This window comes from Cottoperca gobio, chromosome 15, assembly GCF_900634415.1.
Source record: "Cottoperca gobio chromosome 15, fCotGob3.1, whole genome shotgun sequence".
In the NCBI taxonomy this organism is placed as follows: Eukaryota; Metazoa; Chordata; class Actinopteri; order Perciformes; family Bovichtidae; genus Cottoperca; species Cottoperca gobio.
This window is the reverse complement of record NC_041369.1, coordinates 638224-662425: the sequence shown is the minus strand read 5'-3', so window position 1 is coordinate 662425 and position 24202 is coordinate 638224. Positions and strand designations below refer to the sequence as shown.

The following is a 24202-nucleotide window of genomic DNA, read 5'->3' as shown; positions in this document are numbered from 1 at the left end:
TCCAACATTCTTCACTCAAATACCACAGGACCCATACAAAGTGTACCTGTCCAGCTTTGATCTGAAGCTCCAGTTAAAACCATTATTCGGAGCAGTCATATGTGTATCTTTCTCACTGTGGGGAATTTGATATGTCTCTCTGTCGATCAAATGGACATTTTTTTTCTACCTTTTTAAACCTTTTAAACAAAAATAATTCCCTTGTTAACCAGGAAAATGCAGGGGCCCTTAAATTTAGGGGTTGTTATATTTGTTTAATCAAAAGCTTGACATAAAACTGCAGCAACACCATTTTGAGTGCTATATCACACCTGACAATAAAGGAGGTTGGGCGACATCCTGCAGGGTGAATTGGAGATCTTGCTGGGGGAAATATGAGATTAAAAATTATTTTAAGTGGTAAATCCAATGCTTTTATCCTCTCTGAGGGGAACTCTGTATGAGGGAATCCTTGGTGGGGATTTACTCTTAAGCATGTTGTGAGAATTTCAATGGAAGTGCTTGGCTTATTGATATTAGGCACAGAGCAAAAGCAAAAGTAGAAATGCAGTGTGCATGTGAACAATACCATCTGTGTGGTTTAGATAATCCAGAGGGGATGTTGTGATTTTAAAGGGTGGAGGCCTCCACTGAATGATAAATGACTCAGTAATTAATTAGAAACATGATGCTATCTGATTGGAAGTGATTGGTGGATTTTCAACTTGGATTGTAACTTGGAACCACTAAAACAATCTCAAAATGTGAAATATCTTTACATTGGATAAACCCTGAAATATTTGCTTTTGATGAAATTACAAGTAAATCAAATCGATAAATATCAGCTTCTAAAGGCTCTGGACCAGGTCTCTTCCCATGTTAAACAAGGTTGTTTTCCCACTGTGACTCAACACAAAAACAAAGAGTTTAGCAATGTTTTTACTTAAATACAAAAAAAAAGGTAAAGTGCAATATCCCTGTTTTCACACAGTGATTTTTATATGAACAGAATCTAACAATCAGCTCAAACTCTTCAAATAACAAATGATAAATAATGAATGTGCACATCATGACATAATGAATCACTCTCCTCCCAAAACAATATCATTCTAGGCATCAGTCATTTGTTTAAAGGCCTATTATGACATACAGTATTTACCTGACAAACACTCCAAGTGTCCATGTGAATTATGACTGTCAGGACAGAATGTCAATGATGGATTCCATTAACCATTAACATGTCTCTCTAGCCTACTAAGTATTCTTTGTTCATGTGTGATCACAATTCTTCCCTAACATTAACCATGGATTTGTTTAAACCTAAACTACAATATTTCCCTAACTTTAAAATGTCTATATATACAATTCAGAGCATTAATATAGCAGCAACAACTATTTGCTATGTAAAGATATAGTGTGGAAATGTCTACCTAAGCAGAGAATTAAGTCTCTCTCCCTCTGTGTGGGATGTAGTTCCAGCTGCTCTGTGTCGCTCTGCTCTGCGCTCATAACATAGATGTATAATAAGACCTAGTGACAGCTTTGCTTCTGCAGCGTAAAATCTCTATTGCACACCAAAAAGCATTTTCCCCATAGACCACCATTATAAAAGAGAGGTCTGTGAAACTGTTGACCGGACACATCAAATTACAAACTAAGTCAATTATTAATCTTTGATCCATGCAGGATTTATATTTTTAATTTAAAAGTATGTGAAATCATCACACCAAGCAGGAACTTGTGGGTGGGGCCAGCGACATAAACACTACTACGCATATTCAGTGGCACTGAGCAGCATAACCAAGAAGTAAACCTGGACGCTTTAAAACACAGTGAATATCTCGGAAGCGTATTGCCCACCCATCTATTCCCCCTCAGACACGGTTAGCTCTATCAACCGTTGTTAGCACTATTAGCGCTCAGAATCATAGAGATGCTTTGAATGTTGTATATTGCCCCTTTAACTTGGAGGTGTTGTGGTTGCTGTGAGCATATTAACAACTGTTGTTTTACTAAATTTTCAATCATTAGATGCGATGCTGGATTATGGCAAGCATTTTATTCCTTTCAAATGTTTAGCAGCTCATACAAATATAGAATTGCACTCAGGTCACAATTCCATTTTAAGCAGCATTATGGACAACACAAGTTCGGGTTCATCCATCCACCCATCCATCGTCTACCGCTTATCCGGGATCGGGTCGCGGTGGCAGCAGCTCCAGTAAGGAACCCCAATCTTCCCTTCTCCGGGCCACATTCTCCAGCTCCGACTGGGAGATCCTGAGGCGTTCCCAGGCCAGTGAGGAGATATAATCTCTCCACCGAGTCCTGAGTCTTCCCCGGGGTCTCCTCCCAGCTGGACCTGCCTGGAACACCTCCCTAGGGAGGCGCCCAGGTGGCATCCTTACTAGATGCCCGAACCACCTCAACTGGCTCCTTTCAACGTAAAGGAGCAGCGGCTCTACTCCGAGTCTCTCACGGATGGCTGAGCTTCTCACCCTATCTCTAAGGGAGACGCCAGCCACCCGTCTGAGAAAACCCATTTCGGCCGCTTGTACCCGTGATCTCGTTCTTTCGGTCATGACCCAGCCTTCATGACCATAGGTGAGGGTAGGAACGAAGATCGACCGGTATATTGAGAGCTTTGCCTTCTGGCTCAGCTCTCTTTTCGTCACAACGGTACGGTAAAGTGACTGTAATACCGCCCCCGCTGCTCCGATTCTCCGGCCAATCTCTCGCTCCATTGTCCCCTCACTCGCGAACAAGACCCCGAGGTACGTGAACTCCTTCACTTGGGGTAATGGCTCATTCCCTACCCGGAGTAGGCAATCCACCGGTTTCCTGCTGAGAGCCATGGCCTCAGATTTGGAGGTGCTGATCCTCATCCCAACCGCTGCACACTCGGCTGTGAACCAATCCAGTGACTGTTGAAGGTCACAGACCGATGATGCCATAAGGACCACATCATCTGCAAAGAGCAGCGATGAGATCCTCAGGTCACCAAACTGCAACCCCTCTCCTCCACGACTACGCCTCGATATCCTATCCATGAAAATCACGAACAGGATTGGTGATAAAGCGCAGCCCTGTCGGAGGCCAACATTCACGGGAAACAAGTCCGACTTACTGCCGAGTATCCGGACACAAACTTTGGGCGTACAGGGATTGGATGCTGAAGCTGCAGTGATGAGCTGTGGTCTCAAGGTCTTAGGTGCCTCAAGGGGCGGTAACCCTCGAACATCGTGGTGGACCCCGGTGGTCAGGGAAGCCGTTCGACTGAAGAAGGAGTCCTTCCGGGTTATGTTATCCGGGAGGACTCCGGAAACAGTTGCAGGGTATCGAAGGACTAGAAGGGCGGCAGCTTCTGCCGTGTCAGAGGCAAAGCAGCGGGTGTGGGAGAAGTTTGGAGAAGCTATGGAGAAGGACTTTCGGTCGGCACCAAGGTGCTTCTGGAAAACCGTCCGGCACCTCAGGAGGGGGAAGCGAGGAACCATCCAAGCTGTGTACAGCAAGGGTGGGACCCTGCTGACTTCAACTGAGAAGGTTATCTGTTATTTGTGGATCTGGAGAAGGCGTATGACCGGGTCCCCCGGGTGATACTGTGGGAGGTGCTGCGGTTGATTTCAGTTCGGGTTCAACAAAAGTTATAATTAGATTTTCAAAAGAATGCCTTTTGCAGGAAATTCAATTTCCAATGTTTATTGTCTCAACGCTCCAACTGAATCACATTGTGCCCTTATCAAGGCAGTGATGATGCCCTGTGTATACTTTCTTTGCTTAATATGAAGTTTCAATGTGACTTCAAAACTGTAAAGTCAAGCCTGATGGTAATTTTTAAAAGATTCTACCAGTTCATCATGGACACTGTTTTGATGAGCTTGTTGCAGTCTGCATCAAGCTGACTGTGCTACATGTTGAACTTTATTTTTAGATGGCTCAACTCGAGCTGGTGATTCCCAAAACAAATTTTCTAACTGTGTAGACTAGAAAACTCATTTCCTGTTTTTGCAGAATGCTGGGAGAAATAGGAGAATGCGTACAGCATTTCTTTTGTCACTTCAGCAGGTGACCACTATTGTTTTACCCAATGACCTCACTGTATTAGTGAAGCCCATTGTTTGTCTGTATCTATGGTAGCCTAAATCAGGGTTTACTGTTGCTTGAGAAATATCTCATAAGTCACTTAAAAGCCAAAGTGTGATGTAAAAGGATCTAGAGTGACCAGTAATGCAAACAATAATCATGAAATGCAAAATGCTTCCAGCTGACAGAGGTATACAAATCCATGACATTATCCATTCATAACAATCTTTATCCTCGATTCCTGCTGTTTTCTCCAGAAATCCTCTGCTCAACAATAATTTCTACGATGTTTCTCAGATGCAGAGCTGCTCAGCAGATCATAAAAGTCTGAAGGCATTTATATCAACCTTTTAGAGCAACATCAGAGGATTAGCTCCAAGAGGGAAAGTAAATCTTCGTGGAGTTCAACTTTAGGAAAACTTTGACGTGCCAAATCTAACTAACTGCAAACTGTCAATTGAATTGTTATATGGTAATGTGAAAATCTGCCAATATTTGTTATGAGATTTATTTGAACTGTTAAGTTAAGCTAATATCATATCAGAGTATAAACTGCTCCACAAAAGAGTTGCAGAAAGATTTAGTCAGTAAATATGCCAATGATACACATACGTCTCTTGAATGAACAATGTTAACCCACTGTCCAGTCAGCAATGCAGCTAAGGAGCTCGCTTACAGACAGTTGGGGAACGTTTACTGTTATTTCCACAACTTTTAACCACATTCCTGACAGTATAAATTGGGAAGGCTATAGTATTATTGCTATATATTTATAGCAATGACTTTCCCAGATCTGATGAGCACACAATTATGTGTTGAAAAGCAGTGTTTGTCGTTTTTACCCCTTATTTGTATTTTGGCAGGTGACCAATTCTTTTATATTCATTTTTACTTTTGGATTTGCTGGTACAGAATGTATGGCTTTGACTCACTTTACCTTAGAGAGAAAACTAAGAGACTAAAATGCAGGAGCAACAAATATAGCATAGAGCAACACATTCAAGTCCATCTACCTCAGTCTTTCTCAAAGAGTGGTCCACGGACCACCGTGAGCGACCGCTAGTGGTCCGTGAGTATATTGGTAAAATGTCACATTTGAAATGAATATATTATAAGTTTAAAGTGTTTCTCAAACTGTTTAAAAATTATTAGTATAGACTAGAGCAGGGGTCGGGAACCTATGGCTCTTCGATGACGCAGCGGATTTTGTTTTAGTTCTCTGACTGTAACTGTGTGCGCACGTGTGTGTGTGGGGGGGAGGTTTCTGAGGATAAACTGTGCAAAACAAGCAGTCCAGGGATGTCAAACTCAATCACAGAGAGGGCCAGAATTAAGGCATGTTTCGGAGGTGAAGCTTGGAAACTGTGTAGTGCCCACAGAGTCATACTTTGCCTTGAGTGTGGCGTTACACTGGAGGTCAATCAGCTCCATTTGGATGTTCACATGTGCTGTTTCCACGTCAACTGCAAACGGATTCCTGAGCAGTTCATAAGCAGTCGGGAACACAGCGGTGGAGATGGTTTGTCAGTGTTTGGAAACACGTAGTGACCAAATTTTCCTTAATGCATCTGAGTCTCCCACAGGCAGCTCGGCTTGGAACACTCTCACTGCATCATACATGTCTGTGATCACACAGCCCTGAAGCTGGAGGTTTAACAGTGAGATGCTTCGTTATGTCGCACATAAAGGCCAGCTCACATCGTCCCAGAGATCTGTGGTGTGTTTCCCTTTGCTTCCAAAAACGGCCAGATTTCCTCATGCAACTCGAAAAATCTATTCAGCACTTTCCCTCGACTCAGCCATGCACCGCCATGTTCAGAATGTATCTCCTCAGGAAAAGGGGCACATACAATGGTAGGGGAAACACTGATACCGCTTTTAGTACTCGGACGTGATATACTTAAAACTCAATTTTATTAAATAGATGGCTCTCAAGGAAATACATTTTAAAATATTTGGCTTTTATGGCTCTCCCAGCCAAAAAGGTTCCCGACCCCTGGAGTAGAGTATAGCATTGATGTAGCGTAGCTACGTAGGTTCGTTTTACGATCTTACGTCATAAATGATCTGCGCGGTCAATTTGAGCCGCGGTCACCTGACAAGATGGATGATGGCTCAAGACAGAGTCAGTTAAAAGAAACTTAAATCAAAAATCTGACACGACAGTGAAGGTGCATCGTCCTGATGCAGGTGATTCAGCAGCTACAAGTGGTTCAGCCGCAGCGATAACGAGTGGTTTTGTGTGCGTTACTGAGTCCCAGGAGAGCGGTTCACAGTCTAACCACCACCCGGCTGAAAGCTGTGAAACTCGGCTATAACGTGGAAAGTTCAGCGCTAAAGTGAAGAGAAAATATCACAGCGACTACATCAAAATTGGATTTTTTGGACTGGAGATGAAGAGGATCCCAATTTACACTGTGTTTTGTGCTACGAGTCGTTTTGAGAGTAAACACAAGGATTACTTTGGGAAACCTTCAGGATTTTTTGAGAGAGAACTTGATGAACTTAAGAAACACATGACGAAGGCGCCCTCACAGTTTGCATTTTGCGTATCTCTCAGTAGCAAACGATCTTGCTGTGGGTAAGTTGCGGCTCTGTACGGACATAAACTCAGTAATAAATGTCGTCTACGTTTCATATGATGTGTAAAATCTATCAGCATTTACTGTTTAAATCGCATATGAACGAAATGTTTGTAGAATATGTAGTTGTATTTGTATTGTTGAATTAAAGTGTGAACGAGCGATATAGAGAAGGTCACATAAAGCTCATTATTAGACTGTCATTTGTAATATTTTGTTGGAGTGGTAAGGAGGCCAATTGTTTTTGGATATTTGGGGAGTTAAGTGATCCTTGGTCTGAAAAAGTTTGAGAAACACTGATCTACATCATCAATATTCCTTCACTTATATATACTGTATATAAGCGAAATTAACTACAGATGACGTCTGAAGGTTTTACACATCTTGACAGGACTTTAAACCCTGAGGGGAGATAGAAAGGCTTAATAGCCTTGTCCAGAGTCTACAGCAGCAGCACCTAATAATCTTATGATTGGCCGTATCAAGACAGTATTCAGTCAGTTGTGTAATGAGTGTGTCAGGAGAGCTGCTGGGGTTTACACACAGCCTGGAGAGAGGGGAGTGAAGAAGGTCGCGGAGCAGCAGTGATATCATGTAGTACAGTAACTCTACGAAGGCATGGAGAGTAAATAAACAGCTTTACTCAAATATGTTTGGTATTTTCAAAGTAATCTACAGTACATGTGATCATGCTCAAGGCCTTAAGGTCAACAAGTCAACCTAAATACTGTCAAGAAGTAATGCAAGCAATAACTTAGTTAACTAGTGAACATGGCATTTAATAGCAAATAGTGTCAGGAGCTGGGCCCCTTTGTGAGGGGCTGAGGAAGGGACGTGGGTTTGGTTTTATAAGTGTGTATTTGCAGTAGTAACAACAACCTCCACCAACAAGCCTGTATCTGAGAGCCAAAATATGGGGCAAAATTCATAAAGCACTCCAGTTACTACAAACTGATGATATTCATCCACTACCTCAATTTTTACATTTTGCAAATATGTGTCACGTGTCTCCTTCAATAAATATTGTTTGTTATTTATTTAATCAACTTACTGAGGACGCGTTTTTAATGAACATATTTTTGCAAAGTCGCAAAATGGTAATTTTGACTGTATCTTAAAAAATGGTCATTATCAACATATTTCATTGTTTTCCTCTTTAATATCCTCTGAAACGGCTTTTTGTACCAGGCTGTAAACATGTTTATATCTGCTGTAAAATTGGCCATTTTAACTTTGGGGTCTATGAAGATATATGAAATATATTTTAGGGATTATGGATTGCTTCCATCACAACAAATGCTCAAGGCCTTGTTGTGTACAACACTGTGTCACTTACACTTACACAGTCTGCAAGTAAAACGTTTTTGTTTTGTTTCAATTTACAACATTAACTACATGTTGAAAACTGTGACCGTAATCCGGTTATCCATAATAGGTTTCCTTTGAAACACAATTGAGGAAGCAGTTCAGTTGTATGGTAACATCATTTTGTAGGAGACAGGTCTATATAAACCTTATGAGCTCAAGTCTGGTAGAGGACTGTGAAGGGTCAGACTTTTGGCACTGTATTTTTTCCAATATATTGTAAAATTAGTTTGGTTTCTCGGGCACCTAGTGGACAGAGACCCAGACAGAACTCCTGATCTATTACTGTGGAATCATTTATACACTGAATTTCCAGCAAGTCTTGTTATACCTGGTGACTCAAAAGGTTCCTTATCAGTCAGTCAAGAATCAGGCAACCAGGCAGTGATCCATCCATCATTTTCTGACTGTGACGGATGCACAAAAGTCAATGCAACTACTGGTTAGACACTACAGATACAGATATCTTTCTCAGAGCTGTTGAACATGTACTAACAAGCAGGTAAACTGTATAATTGCCGTGCCATAATGTTTATGGCTGCTTCTTTCAGGTGTCAGCCTGTGTGTCTGTTGAAGTGTCCTACACTGAGACAATTTCTAGTCAATATCAAATGTTTCGATGCTTTTTATTGGTTCATTCTTAAAGAACAGAAGGCTTAGTGTTTTCATTCCCCCCTGAAGGTTCAGTTAACAACTTGTGGACTGTGCTCCTCTGTACCAAATCAATTATTCTACACCTGGATTCTAAATAATGCAACACATGTACCAGGAGTATGAATAGAACTACGGAATGTGTTGGAGCAAAATACCAAAAAGAGGATGTAGGTCAGCGGCTATTTCATAACATTAAAAAAATATACAAATGATCATATCAAATTATATGAAACAGCTATGATGTTTTTGTTTACATCAAACCTACTTTTACCGATAATAACTTTATCAGGACATTATCTTTCAAAAGGGAAAATATAGTATAGTAGTAGTTACCAACCAGTCTTTCTGTTTACTTCAAACCAATCCATTAAATGCCAACCGACATAATAAAGCCAGGAGCCCCGTCGCTAGCGTGGTTAAAAAGAATATTAATCACAGATCTACGTCAGAGCACGTAGTGTCACGGTCCCATCTGTATCCCTAGTGTTTTCCTGTCCATGTTTTCCCTGCCTCGTTTCATTGGTCCATTTGATGTGGAGAGGGTAATTAACCCATCAGTCACACTGAAATTACCATCATCCCACCTTTCATGTATCTCAGTTGAAAGCAGTTTCCTCTAGTCCTTTGTGCCCTCGTACCATCGCCCCTCCACCCACCCGAATCATCAACAACCCACGGCCTACACGGTCCGCCGACTGTTTAACATCCGCCGACGGGGCCGTGGGTACCAGTACCTGGTGGATTGGGTGGGATACGATCCAGAGGAGAGGATGTGGTTGTCCCGCCGGCTCATACTGGACCACTCTCATTCGGGATTTCCACCGGGACCACCCGGACAATCCTGGTGGGTCGCCTGGAGGCTCTCGTTGAGAGGGGGTACTGTCACGGTCCCATCTGTATCCCTAGTGTGTGTGTGTGTGTGTGTGTGTGTGTGTGTGTGTGGCATGGGCGGCATGGGCGCGGCCAAAGACTTCAGCAGCTGATCTCATTCAACCCTGCAACTCCAATTTGCTCACCTGTCTACAATCAACTCATCCCAGCACAGCTCATCTACCCCGGTCTTCCAGCCACTCATCGCCAGATTGTTGTTTTTACTACCCCGGATCACTGCATAACTTGTCGCTCAAATCCTGCCTGCCTACCTGGTTGCCTGCCTACCTCCCTGCCTGCCTGCCTACCTGCCTGCCTGCTGTACCATTATTCTCTCACCATCTGCCTACTGGAGAGTATTGCATTAATAAACTATTTAAACTTACTCCGTTTCCAGAGTCTAGTGTTCTGCGCCTGGGTCTCCTCTGGACATACCCATAACACGTAGCCTGCTGTGGTCTCCTGCATGAAAGTTGGACGCACTTACAAGTCCATTCCCCACCATGACCTCCACACACTTACTTTCCACTTCACTATGTACATAAAACCCACTCTACTTCCTGCATTGGCTATACAATCATGAGGTGCAGGATGGTCCATTGTGAATTGATGGGGATACTGGGCTGTATAAACTGCAACCCGGTAGAAGTAATCTGTGGTGTCTGTGTCCAACTCCTATTTTCTCAACTAACACAAGAAGCTGATCAACAGCTGAACAGTCTAACAACTTGTTTCCAGAAACCAGGACTGTGGAAATTGAAAAACAAAAGTGAGATGAGAAATTAATGAAATGACTGTATACTGCCACCTCCATTCTTGCTTTTTTGTTTTATCATGTTGTTTTTTCAGTGCCTGTCTGTTCCAGTTAACTACCAGCAGACAGACAATAATGTTGACTTTAATTACACACTGAAGTCATCCAGCCGACTCAGCTGTGTAATCTGACTTCTTGCTATTGTGATACAATCCCCGTCCTTCCCTACAATCCTCTCTACACAACTACCGACCGCCGGACAGGTGTCGGCCCGGAACCAGCTGTCCTCATTGCGCCCAAACAACACAAACACATTTTCTGTCCTGTAATTGTCTACACGGGCTGACTCAGCCTATTTTCAGTCTAAAATCCACAACATATGATTAGAGACAGTCCACCTCCCCTTCCCCCTCATCCTAAAGCCTCTTTTCTGTCTAAAAAAGTTCAGCCAATTCCCATCATATTCATTTCACATTCCAGGCGGTGCTAGCGTTGTCATTACAAAGTTAGAGTTTTTAGGACTAAAGGTGTTAAATTAGAGTAAGTGGATTGCCCTGTTGCCCTCTCTAATGGACACTATGAGAACAAAGCTCTAAGCTGCCTGGAAGGCTGAGCCTGCATCCAGATAGGCCTGTGGGTGTGGGAGTCAAAAAACACAGACCTCTGTACCGCTCCTCATCTCTGTTTGTGGCTCAAGGCTACATTAGCTGTCACTATAACACACCCAAATCTCCTACCAAACTATCGGTGGTAACAGTGCATTGTGGGTATAGAGGCGTCGGGTTGTGTCAAAGAAGAATGTGTTGAATAAAAAAGACAATTTCTCTGTTGCTCCTTTACGTTGAAAGGAGCCAGTTGAGGTGGTTCGGGCATCTAGTAAGGATGCCACCTGGGCGCCTCCCTAGGGAGGTGTTCCAGGCACGTCCAGCTGGGAGGAGACCCCGGGGAAGACCCAGGACTCGGTGGAGAGATTATATCTCCTCACTGGCCTGGGAACGCCTCAGGATCCCCCAGTCGGAGCTGGAGGATGTGGCCCGGAGAAGGGAAGATTGGGGTTCCTTACTGGAGCTGCTGCCCCCGCGACCCGATCCCGGATAAGCGGTAGACGATGGATGGATGGATGGAATTTCTCTGTTTCTGCTCAATCCATTTTGATACTTTTGATTTGACATAAATCCAGCTACACTCTGAGAAAATTAACACTCCACTAATTATCAACCAACATTCAGCAGATGTGAGTGGTGAAACCACTGTGGAGGCACCTGCGACTGCACTTGCACATGCAATGGCCAACAGATGATAATCCAAAATATCACAAATCAGTCATTTGTACCCTCAAATTATTTATTTAATTCCCTCAAATTAATCCAAGGTAGATCGGGCACACAGCTTACTTCCAAGCAAATACGTAGTCCACAGCCTTTTTCACTTATTGTGCTTCAAGTGTTCCATAACCTTAAAGGATTCAACATTTTGGGAACTACAAGAAGATCATGTCAGAAGACAGCACTACTGGCAGCAGAGGGAAACAGTGTGCCAATGTCTGTCCAAAGTGAAAAATACAACTCTTAATCTCACTAAATAACATGCGGTATTTCACTCGTTAAATACGTACACAAATGTAATGTAAATGTAAAAACAACAATCTGTGGTTTTAGGGTGGGGGGGCAACGTGCTGTAAGTATTTCTTTAAAGCGGAGTGTTCAAAAGTATCACAAAAGCTTTAACTGTGTTACCCCTTGAAATATGTTTAAGAAGTATATGCTTCACCTTCTGCATGTGAGAGCTGTCTGGCAGCTTCTTAAAGCAGAAGATACATTTTGGGAGGTTTTAGGTTTGAGGCACGCAGGCATGTGTAAGTCCTCAGGCTCTCAGATCCTGAGCACTGAAGGTCATAAACAGGCTGTGACATGACGGTTATTTTTACAGCCCAGGTGAGTTGTAGGTATGTTAGCACTATATGTGGTCAGGACTGACCACTGATCTGCTTGGGCTGCAGCAAACACAAATTACAATTTCCATTATTTAAATCTCAATTATTTCTGTGGTTAATCAACGCTAAATCACTTTTGACTTCTGAACGATTAGGTCTCAAACTGATTATAATCAAACTAAAAACCTAAAAAATGTTTGTCACTTTATCAAATCTGGTACACAGTACAGTTATGAATAACTGTTGAGGTATGAACTCATTTTTACTTACTTTACTTAAAACATTATTTTGTTTTCATTAATGATGCATGGGTGATTGTAATTTCAATTGTAAACATTTGAATTTCATTGAGTAATAAATACATTTGAATTCTTCATGAGAATTATTCAGACCATAAGCAATTAGCAAAATTGTCCCCAAGTTTTTCAGCAGTTAAACATCCTCAGAATTCAATAAACATCCTTTTAATTTAACACTGTGAGGAAATTGCTGCAGTGTCATTTTCCATGACGTGTGTATGAACACAATAAAGTTCCATAATTAATTTCCATGTGGCGACACAGAAAAAAACAGGTGTGAATAATAAAATGAATAATGGCTCCATTCCATTCAGGTGCTTCATTATCAGGGACCTGGTTTTGTCATGGTTTCCTGGGACACTTGAACATCACGGAGCCAATATTGATGTAAGTGTAAACACCTGTTTTAGATAAAAAATGAACTACTTAATGGATTACAGGTGTGTTCAGATAGAGAGCACACACGCACACGCATACACACACACACACACACACACACACACACACACACACACACACACACACACACACAAACTATCCTCTGAATCCAGAAGAACCAGAACACCTCTGGACTCATCTCTCAGCACGTGGCCCGGCTGGGATGCCTGCTCTGTTTTCCACTGCTCTCTTGACCGTGGCGTCATCAACCTTAAGGATGATACCCAGACTTCCTGTCTTTATCAAAGTTAACGGGGGCCCCCAACTCAGAAACCATTAAGATAAGGCAAGAATGTGCAGGAGCCCTGTAACTCAAGTCAAATCTCCTTTAGCTAATTTCCTCTGACAGTTTAGAGTTTGACTTCCCATCCCTCAAAAATACAGAACATAGCGGTTTAAACAGCCATTTTCCTCATCATATTGATCAAATGAGACATTCAGCAATGCCCATTTAGACCCAGAACGCTTGGTGCTTTCACATCCGTTTATTTCATTTGTTTGTTCAAGTGTGAAAAAAGTATTAAAAAATGCAAGTGTTTATGGGAGAGAGGAGCAGTTCCACATAAGTCAACATCAGTGGTGTGATACTAAATGTAAAGTCCTGCAGTCAACATTTTACTGAAGACGAACTAAACATGTAGTAGCAGTAAAATGTGTTCAAGCACGGCTGTAGTCAGGATTTAGAAAAGGGTGAGGTCCAGAGTTTTTTTCTCTTAATGGAGCTTATTTACTGCATTTCTGGAAGAGCAAAATTGCACAATGCAAGCCAGATTGTAGAAATGAAATGTGAGAGGAATCATAAAACGACAGAGCAGCAATCAGAGCAGCAATATTATAAGTGGTTGTGCTTGCGAGCCATAATTATTCCAAAAGCACCTTTTAATTGTAAAAGATATGAACCAACTTTTTGAGAAATAATTACCTCTGTGACTTCAGAGCTGTAAAGTGTACATAGTAAACGGAGAAAACACAATAAACTACGTAGTTGGAGCAAACCCCTCAACCCTCCAGTGGGCAAAACTACTCTTCTTTGTACATCATATTTATTACTTTACTCACCTCAGAAACTCAGATTCCTGATCTTTGAATAATGTGTGACAACCCTTCTGTACACTGTAATCCTGTCTATTGCAGTCAGTGCTGCATATTTCAGGCATTAGTCACCACATGATGATCAGAAAGGGTGGTTTGACGGATGGACATTTATTAAAAGGATTTGGGTTTCTTTACCCACTTTTCTGCAGTCTCATGAAACAAAGAAGATCACATTTCAGTCAGTGATGTTATTTGACAGTTTGCTCCTGAACATAAACAGAGACACTGTACACAATGTAAGTTGTATCTTTACAATGGCCCTCTTCTCCCTACTCTGAGTAACATGGCAAACAATGTGAGTGCTGTCAAGCAGAGCGTAGGGGCTCCCTCACAGCCACAACAATGAGCAGATTTATCATCCCTCCCACAACAAAGCAGCCGGAGGATTTGCTGCTCGGCAGGTGTGGAGGCTCGCACTGTAAATAAGCTGACAGTGATATGTGAACGAGGCTCGCACATGGAATGCAGAGCAACCCGACGCCAAGATTAGAAAGGGAAGAGGGATGAGAAGGAGAACTCTCAGTGAAGTATAGTATTGATGAACACTGCTTAACATTATACTGCTGAATATGTCCTAACATCACTCTTCACACACAGGCTGTAGTCACAATATATATTAATATTTATGTTTATTAGTAATGGATGTGAAAATGGGAAAGGTGTTCGCTTAATGTGAAGAAAACAGAGGCATCAACTCTGCTTTTCCCTTAAATCTTTGGAACTTTTAAATCTCCTTTTGCTCTTTGTTTTGCCCCAAGTGCTAAACAAAATGACAAATGCAGCTTTAAAGGTTCAATGTGTAATTCCAAGCAGTATCTCACCTCTAAACTGGGTCCATAAAATATTTTTGCCATATTTATTGTATTCTAATTTATTCTTTATATTGTGTCTTACATTTACTCCTGTGTAATGCCTGTCAGTCAGTCAGCAGGGCAAGAACACCAAAATTCGACCAAACTGAAACTTTGATTTCCGGTCAGAAAACTCTGCTGTTTTATAATCTTCAGGTTGATTGTCTGTGTTTACTGAGCACTGATGTTAACCGGGGCTGTAGTCCGTGTAACGCTACGTTACTTTGTTTATTGGACTAAATCCAAGAAGAAACTAGAAAACAACCCGCATATTCGTCCCGTCGTCCCGGTGGCGGCGCAGCCAGGAGAGCAGCCCGCCGGGGAGGAAAGAGGTCGGCCGAGCCGGCACTCTGCAGCCTCCGTCACTCAGTGGCCAGAGAGACTTAAGCTCAGCCAGAACCAGTTCCCTGCAGTCACAGCTGCTGGACCTGTGGAACGGCAGCAACAGGGAGTCTGCAGTTCCCCAGTGCTGTGGCTGAACTCCAACTAACTGCTAACTGAAGCTACGCTGTTTCCCGGGGCTGTATACAGATATACTCAGAGAAACTGCCTCCTGGCAGCTGGGAGGACGAGGAGAGGTGGTGCAGGGGGTTTCTCCTTTCTGCCACTTTGAATGTAATCTAATAAACAAACTATAAAACAGGAACAAGTCTGTAATATTTACAAGAGAGTCAGCAGCTGTACTTCTTCTCTCTGTACTGAGGCAGACTGCAGCTACACTGACTCACTATCACCTCTAGAGGAACAAGTGGTATTACAGGCTGGACGGAGCTCAGCTAGCTGGTAGCAAGCTAACTTCAGTAGACATCTCTGCAACACAACACAGAGACATCTTTAACATAATGTCATCACTGTTACCTCTTCACACTCTGTTCATAATGTTAGTTCATTGTTTTAATGTTTTAAGTTTAAATTTTGGCAGATATTACACATTGAACCTTTAAAGCTATAATGTTTTTGTGTTAACAGTTGATTAAGTGAGTTATTGAAGGCTATGTGAGAGGTACACTCTGTACACTACCTGCTCAGCAGCAAACAAACATAGTGGAGCATTTAGCAGCTTAAGAGTCTAAAAGAAGAGGAATATTAGACTGACTTTTGTCCGGTGGACACAAACATGTCTTCAATGAGTTACTGTGTGTGTTGCTTCATATCTGCTGGGTGTGTAAATAACTAATGATTTGCTCACACATTATCCATAACAACTTTAAAAGGTGATAATATATCAACCTTAAACAATGAATGCAACATTAGAATCTAATAATGTGTTTGTGTAATGGTGAATCAAACTATCAGAATAAAATACGCATAGCCTATTAGAACAATGTATGATTACATTTTACAGTTATTACATTATATATCATTAGCTTTACATAGGCTACATGGCTGCTTTGTTGGAGCTGCAGTTTCCTGGCTATAAATACGCAAATTGTATTGATGTATGAATTGTCCTTTAAAGCTACTATTCTATCTTGTTCTGCTGTTACAGTAGACACATGAGGAGGAGAAGGAGGAGGAGGAGGAGGAGGAGGAGGAGGAGGAGGAGGAGGAGGAAGACTACATGAGTTCCCTATGTCTGTTTTGTTGATGCAACCGCACAGTATTTACAGCTCACAGTTTTCATTAAATCCCTTCTTTAAATGAAATGAAAGTTTTATTATGAGCTGCCAGAGAAGCTGAAGAACCAGGTCTTGAAAGTATTGCCCTTTAGAAATAAAAGTTAATGTCTGAGAATCCTATTAAACTCTTATTAAACAGACTGAGTCATACGATGTACCTGCTATATGTAACCAACTACAGATTTGCTTCCCATCAAAGTGTCCCAGTGAAGGGTTTCCTCTCTTTTACTCTCAGTTGAAATGTGAGCACACAGACCCTCAATCAGCCCTCTGCTTACTGAGACAAATGCCCTGATCAGTTAGAGGTCAGAGACATAAAATAAAACACATCCTCAAACTACTGCTTCATGTCATCTCACAGCAGACGCAGAAATTAGAGGTTAAACCACTACTGCCATGGAGAGAAGAAGATAGAAGGGGACTGTACCTTTCCTCCAAGGAGCCAGGATGGAGAATGACTTTTGCCAGCTGATGACCAGCCCAGCCTTTTTCCTCTTCACACTCATGTTCCTGTAACAATCCCTGAGGTTGAGGACGATTCAAATATGATAAGGTTGAAAAAAGAAGAAAAAGTCCCTCAGAGATTCCTCATCATGTTGTTGAAGTTCAGTTGTAGTAAAGGTGTCTGTTGTTGGGGGATTCAGTGTGGAGGTTGTCCTCGGGCAGGGTCATGGTACCTGTGTCCTCGACTGCTGGACGGCATGAGTGCTTGTGTGTGAGTGTGTAAGCTCCAGCTGAGAAAAGAAAAGGGGGCAGGGCAATGAGAGGAGGAGGAGGAGGAGGAGGAGGAGTTGCAGCCGGCCAGAGGGAGAGAGGTGGAGGAGGACTGAGATTGACACTCAGCCTGAAGGCGAACAGGGCACTCCTGAGCTGGAGGAGGAGGGAGAATGGTTTAAGAAAAGGTGGCTGATGTTGCAGTGAGATTTTAAATCCACATTCACATCAATCACAGCGTGAAACTTAAGCACAGTAACACGTTTTTAGGTAAACCTTACACTAAGAATTATACAAACAACATGGTATTGTTACTGTTAAATATTTCAAAACAACCACAGACGTTGTTACAGAACAGTTAGAGGTTCATTTATAGACCTTTAATTAGTTTAGTTTTAGGAATCTTGTTTGCAAGCCATATTGTCATTAAAAGTTAACATTACAACAGCTTTCAACCATATGACACGGTCTTCATCAGTGGATGGCGTTTGTATCATGGCATAAGAAGGCTCTGTTATCCTTAACCTTTAAGGCACTACAGATGAAAATGCTAACTTGCTCACAATGTTTAGTTTAACATGTGATCATGCTAACATTTATTAATTAGCACGAAAAACAAACAAGAGCTGAAGCTGGGAATGTCATTAGTTGGGCGGGTGTTAACCGTCTTGCTGTTGTATAACTTCTTGCAAAGTTTCACACAATTTGAAACAACATTAGACAGAATGCAAAAAGCAAAGATACCCTGAATACAATGTGTTAAAGTTCAATCTGGAGACAGGGTTTCTAGATCAATAAACCTCAATCTGCTTCTGAATGAAATATTATACTAAGCTTCACTCCATCCTGACTGGTGTGGAATGTTGAGATGTTTTGCCGCAGTGGTCACGTGTATCTTCACATGAGTCATCTTTGAAATTTGAGGAATGCTAGTGGTGCTGTAAGAGGCAATAGTGAATAATCCACAATAACAGGGGAGACACATGCTGTCATTGTTTTCACCAGTCTTCTTAATTACTGGCCATTACATCATACGCATCAGGTTGTGTCACTTCTCTCAGGCCTCTCCTGTTTGCACTGCTGCCGCTGTGAACCTGCCTGATCTCTTACTTTTGGATAAACTCACCATCAAATGTGTTCTGCTGCCTCCATAAGGTAAAGCCGATCAAATTCTGATCCTTTCTATACTGTGCTCTACTGCACACTACTGCTAGACTAGCATTAGGGTTATAAAGCACATTGTGTCTCATGATTCAGGTCCCTGCTGACCTTTCTGTATTAAACCAAGACCATGATCTGTTCCTAACCTTAATGTGAGAGCCTAAACAGAAGTTGATATAAATGTTATATGGGTCATTCCAGAATTGGAGGACAATTTAGACATCAACACTTTTGAAAAATGAACCTTTTATTTTATTCTTTTTTGTTATAATATATATATATATATATATATATATATATATATATATATATATATATATATATATTGTACAGATAATAAACAATCAAAAAAAGTGATTTGGCCAGCAAAGGCATCAAATGTAGACTTTTTATTAGATGTTTTATTTGTTGTGTGCCATGTTTTGTGCAACCCTGTGACACATACTCAGCAGAAAAAGGTATTTTTAAAATCATTCTTCAATAAAACTCTATAATATTAAGTAAAGAAAGTCACATTAATATTAAATACTCATGTATTGTTGGATAAAACTGGTTTAATGTTAATTTAAGTAGCTTTTTAAATCAACCTTGCCCAACTTTTCAATTGTCACACGTTTCTTTTTACCAATTTCAGTATTTAATTTGAAATATTATATGCATATAATTAATCAAGCTATTAAAAGGACATTAGTTTAAACTTTTGTGAGCTGAGAAAATTATTTAAGATTATTTTAACAGAAAATGATATAGTAACAGGGTTGCGTAAAGTAACAGGGTTGAATGGCTACATTACTTTTGGTTATAGATCATGACATAAATGTGACAAATAAATACTCAGGACCACAGAAATGTTGTTTGATAATATTCTATATATATTTTCCAATGAAGTATTAACAGGAAGAGTATCAATGATACATAAAAAACATGTCAACACAACAACAAACTGGATATAATCAAATATACACTGGACAAATATAAAACATGGAGGTCACTGAGGTAGTCAAACAACTCCACAGTGGAAAGGCCCCAGGGGTTGATGAGATGCGTCCAGAAATGCTGAAGGCTTTGGGTGTTGAGGGGCTGTCTTGGTTGACACGCCTCGTCAACATTGCGTGGAAGTCTGGGACAGTGCCTAGAGGGTGGAAGACCGGGTGGTGGTTCCCCTATTCAAAAAGGGGGACCAGAGAGTGCGTGCCAACTACAGGGGTAACACACTTCTCAGCCTCCCTGGTAAAGTCTACTCCAAGGTACTGGAAGGGAGGGTTCGGCCGATAGTCGAACCTCTGATTGAAGAGGAACAATGCGGATTCCGTCCTGGTCGTGGAACAACGGACCAACTCTTCCCTCTCGCAAGGATCCTGGAGGAGGCCTGGGAATACGCCCAACCGGTCTACATGTGTTTTGCGGATCTGAAGAAGGCGTATGACCGGGTCCCACGGATGATACTTTGGGAGGTGCTGCGGGAATATGGGGTGGGGTGTCACTTCTGAGGGCCATCCAATCCCTGTATGCCCAAAGCGAGAGTTGTATCCGGATACTCGGCAGTAAGTCGGACTCGTTCCCAGTGGATGTTGGCCTCCGCCAGGGCTGCGCTTTGTCACCAATCCTGTTTGTGATTTTCATGGACAGGATATCGAGGCGTAGTCGTGGAGGAGAGGGGTTGCAGTTTGGTGGCCTGAGGAGCTCATCGCTGCTCGAAATGGGTTTTCTCAGACGGGTGGCTGGCGTCTCCCTTAGAGATAGGGTGAGAAGCTCAGCCATCCGTGAGATACTCGGAGTAGAGTCGCTGCTCCTTTGCATTGAAAGGAGCCAGTTGAGGTGGTTCGGGCATCTAGTAAGGATGCCACCTGACCGAGATTATATCTCCTCACTGGCCTGGGAACGCCTCGGGATCCCCCAGTTGGAGCTGGTGGATGTGGCCCGGAGAAGGGAAGTTTGGGGTTCCTTACAGGAGCTGCTGCTCCCGCGACCTGACCCCGGATAAGCGGTAGACGATGGATGGATGGAGGGATGAATGAACACTGCTGAACGAGGAACAAGGGCAATTTTAGAAGAAAGGAAAAATGCATGATATTGTAAGTATATTTTAAGGGTACATTATACTGGTAAATAACTATGCTAAAGCTACGCTAAAAAGCTTATTACAGCACGGAATGAGAGACCCAAGCATACAGGGTACAGGTCAATAGTTGCTGATGGATATTTTCCAAATCATAAAAAGAAATTTGCATCAGATCAGATGTTATAGCTTGATATGTTTGAGGTAAAATATCTGTCCATTGTAATCCAACCATTCCTTGGTGGGCCAAGCTGCCACAGTCGAGCAGGCACGTTGGAAAAGTTTCCTCCAAACAGCTGTTCATAAGACACACATGAATCACTGTTGATAAATGAAGGTGCGAGACAGAGACTGGTTACTCACAGCTGGTTAGGTGGCACCACAGGAACCCACCAAACATCATTAACTATCTGACAAATCAAAATTCAATAAAATACCACAAATTAAATGTATCCTGAGGACATGTACTGTTCATACATAACCTCTCTAAAAACAAGCCCAGCTACATCATTGGAGAGCATGTGCTGTTTGTGTGTTGATGCAGCATGTGTGAGCTTGTTTGAGCCAGCAGCCTGTCATTAAGTGGTGTCTGGGTAAGTCTGTTTTCAGCAAGGGCTCCAAAAACAACAGATTCCAGGAGGAGGGAGTCAAATGAAAGACTGTAGACTGTAGACTCGGTCAATGAAGGAGGATTGACCGTGGACACTTCACATCACTGCTTCTTGGTTTAAAAAGCAAAAACAAGTAATAATAAAAATGTAAATGCTGACTCAACCCACATGTCGCAATCATGTTAGTTTAGCATCTGAATTAACCAACTGGAGCAACGTTGCCGGATTTATCAATAACATTAGCGCAGGAAAGGATGGTCGCTTCATTGCCTGATCTAAGAGCAGCTGTCATGTGCTGGGTGGCTGACGGGTTCAGACTATGCAAAACAGCATGAGGAGCCCAGAACAATGAGGCCGATTTTTCAAATCACTGAAACAGCCACAGCTCGTAAACAAGCTGGCCTCCCCTGCACTACAGCTTAGAAGATTTAAATGCAGTATACAGTCTGGCAAACCCAAGGCCGAAGCAGACAGAAGAGCAGCCTTCAGGTCTAAGCCCACAACAACATTGGAACCTCTGCCATCTCTGAAGGAGCTGAATAATGTGGTTCAGGAGCAGGTGTAAAAAGTCAGCCTGTCGTGAGAGAGCCATGAGGCTTCATAATATTATCAGAGTTCATTATGTTCCTGAGAACCTGGACTTCAGAGAGATCACCAGAGTCCGCCTTGTTTTCAGACGACTCGGAGCCAGTGTGTTTTGGCCCGTTTATGAAATGATTACAGTCTGGGAAAAGATTTGGGGATAAGGGAAACCATGTGTCTCTCCAAATTGCCTCTGTTTTCTTGAATGAATGCCTCTGGAACTGATACAATAATGAAAGGACATTATTCAGTTAACACACGTTTGATCCAGTTAAACGGTGATGGTCTTTATTTTTGTCCCTTGTATATTTCACACTGGGCTCCTAGATAATGCAGGTCTTGAAAATAATCTAATAAAAACAAATGCTAAGTCATAATCTTTTCTTTAGAAAAACGATAGAAAATGAAGTCAGGTTAACAGTAAGTGACGCACCTCTCTCTCAGCATCCCATACTCACTACGTGTGTCTGAATTTATTGGAATTGAGAAAAGTGAAACAAAGACATCAGTGATAAATGATGGTGGAAAATACCAAACACAGCTACAGTAAAGTATGCAGCATGTCATGACCCTCGCCACATACACACTGATGCACATACACACACACATACTTGGGTTTGAACAGCCCAGCTGTCTGGGTTTTGTATGTGATTAATTACCCTCCATAAAAGTTTAGATTGATTTGTTACCTTCCAGTGAGCCATATTCATTTAATTTAAGTGGACTATAAAAAACTAGTAGAGCTTGAAACCTGTCTTAAGGAATATATGTAGCAGGATACAAGACACAAGGCTTTTCTATTTCATGTGTCAAGAAAAAAGAAAAAAGAAAATAAATGCTTATGCTTATAAAATAAGCATAATTTAAAACTACCCTGACTTGAGTAATGAGTATATAAGTTTTTAAAATACATTAATTTAATGAAAAATAATGTATGTTTTTGAATGGAAAAAACTACAACACTATGAACAACAGTCAACTAAAAGAGAACTGCATGAACGAGTTAAATGAACATTACACTCATCAGCCGGAAAACAACACAAGAGCTGAGCAGTTTATTCATCACACTGTTCACATGTTTACTATTGTTAGAAGCACAAAGCAGAGGTTACTGAAAGCGGTGGGAATACCTTATGATAACACAGACAGAAATGGAGTTAGTGAGGTCATCGCACATTTAGAAAAAAAGTGAGGAGCTCCCATTCTAAACTCTTCACTGACCTCAGAGCATGATTACAGGTGGAACAGACTGTAAAGACAAGCGAGCCTTCAACATAGAGGTGATGACGAGATGAGCTCCTTGTAAACCACGATTTGAGCAATGCAGATCTTTGAATAATAATAATAATAATAAATTGAATTTGTAAAGCGCCTTTCAAAGCTAAAAGCAATCTCAAGGCACTAAGACTGAAAGGTTTTGTTTTGTTTTTTAAGTTGTTTCTAGCAGTCATACACTAAGTAATACAGAAAGTAACACTAAGTAATACAGAAAGAATAAAAAGGGTCCGATCCGCAAGGGACCAACCCCATCCAAAATGTGGTGGACCCACACAGAGAGAACAGCAGCATGATACTCCAACATTCACCAACAGCCACAGTTAAAAAGAGCAGCCATACTTGTTCCTTCATGGTTCACAGGACGCAGCATGATCAGAGACATATGGTGACACTTTCTAAATAATTCTTTATTGGTGGTCAATATACAAATATACAATATAAAAGAACACTTTTGAATCAGAGTATAGCATCAAGTCAATTACACTTCTGGGATATGGATCTGGTCAGTTAAGTAGCAGAGCGGGTTGTTAATGAGTTCCAGCTGCTTTGGTCTTAATAAGATTAACACCAGGTGCACTAGAGGGGCAACAATGAGACGATCCCCAAAACAGGAATGGTTTTCCAGGTGGAGGCCACTGACATTTTTCCCTCCTCATCTTTTCTGACTGTTTTCACTAGTTTTGCATTTGGCTAGGGTCAGTGTCACTACTGTTAGCATGAGGCGATACCTGGACCCTACAGAGGGTGCACATGCAGTCCAACTCCTCCAGGATGGCACATAATACGTGCCATTGCCAGAAGGCAAGGCATCTCCCAGCACAGTCTCAAGAGCATGGAGGAGATTCCATGAGACAGACAGTTACTCTATGAGAGCTGGACAGGGCCGTAGAAGGTCCTTAACCCATCAGCAGGACCAGTACCTGCTCCTTTGCAGTGACGTGCGGTGAGGTTCATTGCTGGGGAGGCACTAACTCTTTCAGAGTAAGATTTACAAATATATAAACCCAACAGAGAAGCTTATTCACAATTGTCTTGGCAGCATGAACATTGACTACTGGTTAGGTTTCATATCTCATATCAGCATTCTTTATACATACACACATGCACGCACGCACGGGCTCATGTGCGCTCAGTGTTGGCTCATGTGTGCCCTCTTCAGTGCGGCAGAGTACTGGCTGCCTCACCTGGTGTTTTTTCACTGTGGTTTTATGTCACATCAGCAAGACTAAATATGTTACACACATACATTACATACATTAACTGGACTATCGAAAG

The 24202-nt window shown here is 41.9% G+C and overlaps 1 protein-coding gene across 1 annotated transcript in view; it reads right to left on the bottom strand.

The window, feature by feature from the left end:
- LOC115020179 (uncharacterized) overlaps positions 1–17189 on the bottom strand; it is a 47760-nt gene extending 30571 nt beyond the window's left edge. The window contains exon 1 of the mRNA XM_029450127.1: positions 16950–17189. Within this exon, the coding sequence (XP_029305987.1) occupies positions 16950–17028 (79 nt within the window). The 5' untranslated portion in view covers positions 17029–17189. The remainder of the gene's footprint in view (positions 1–16949) is intronic.
- Positions 17190–24202: the final 7013 nt, after the last annotated feature.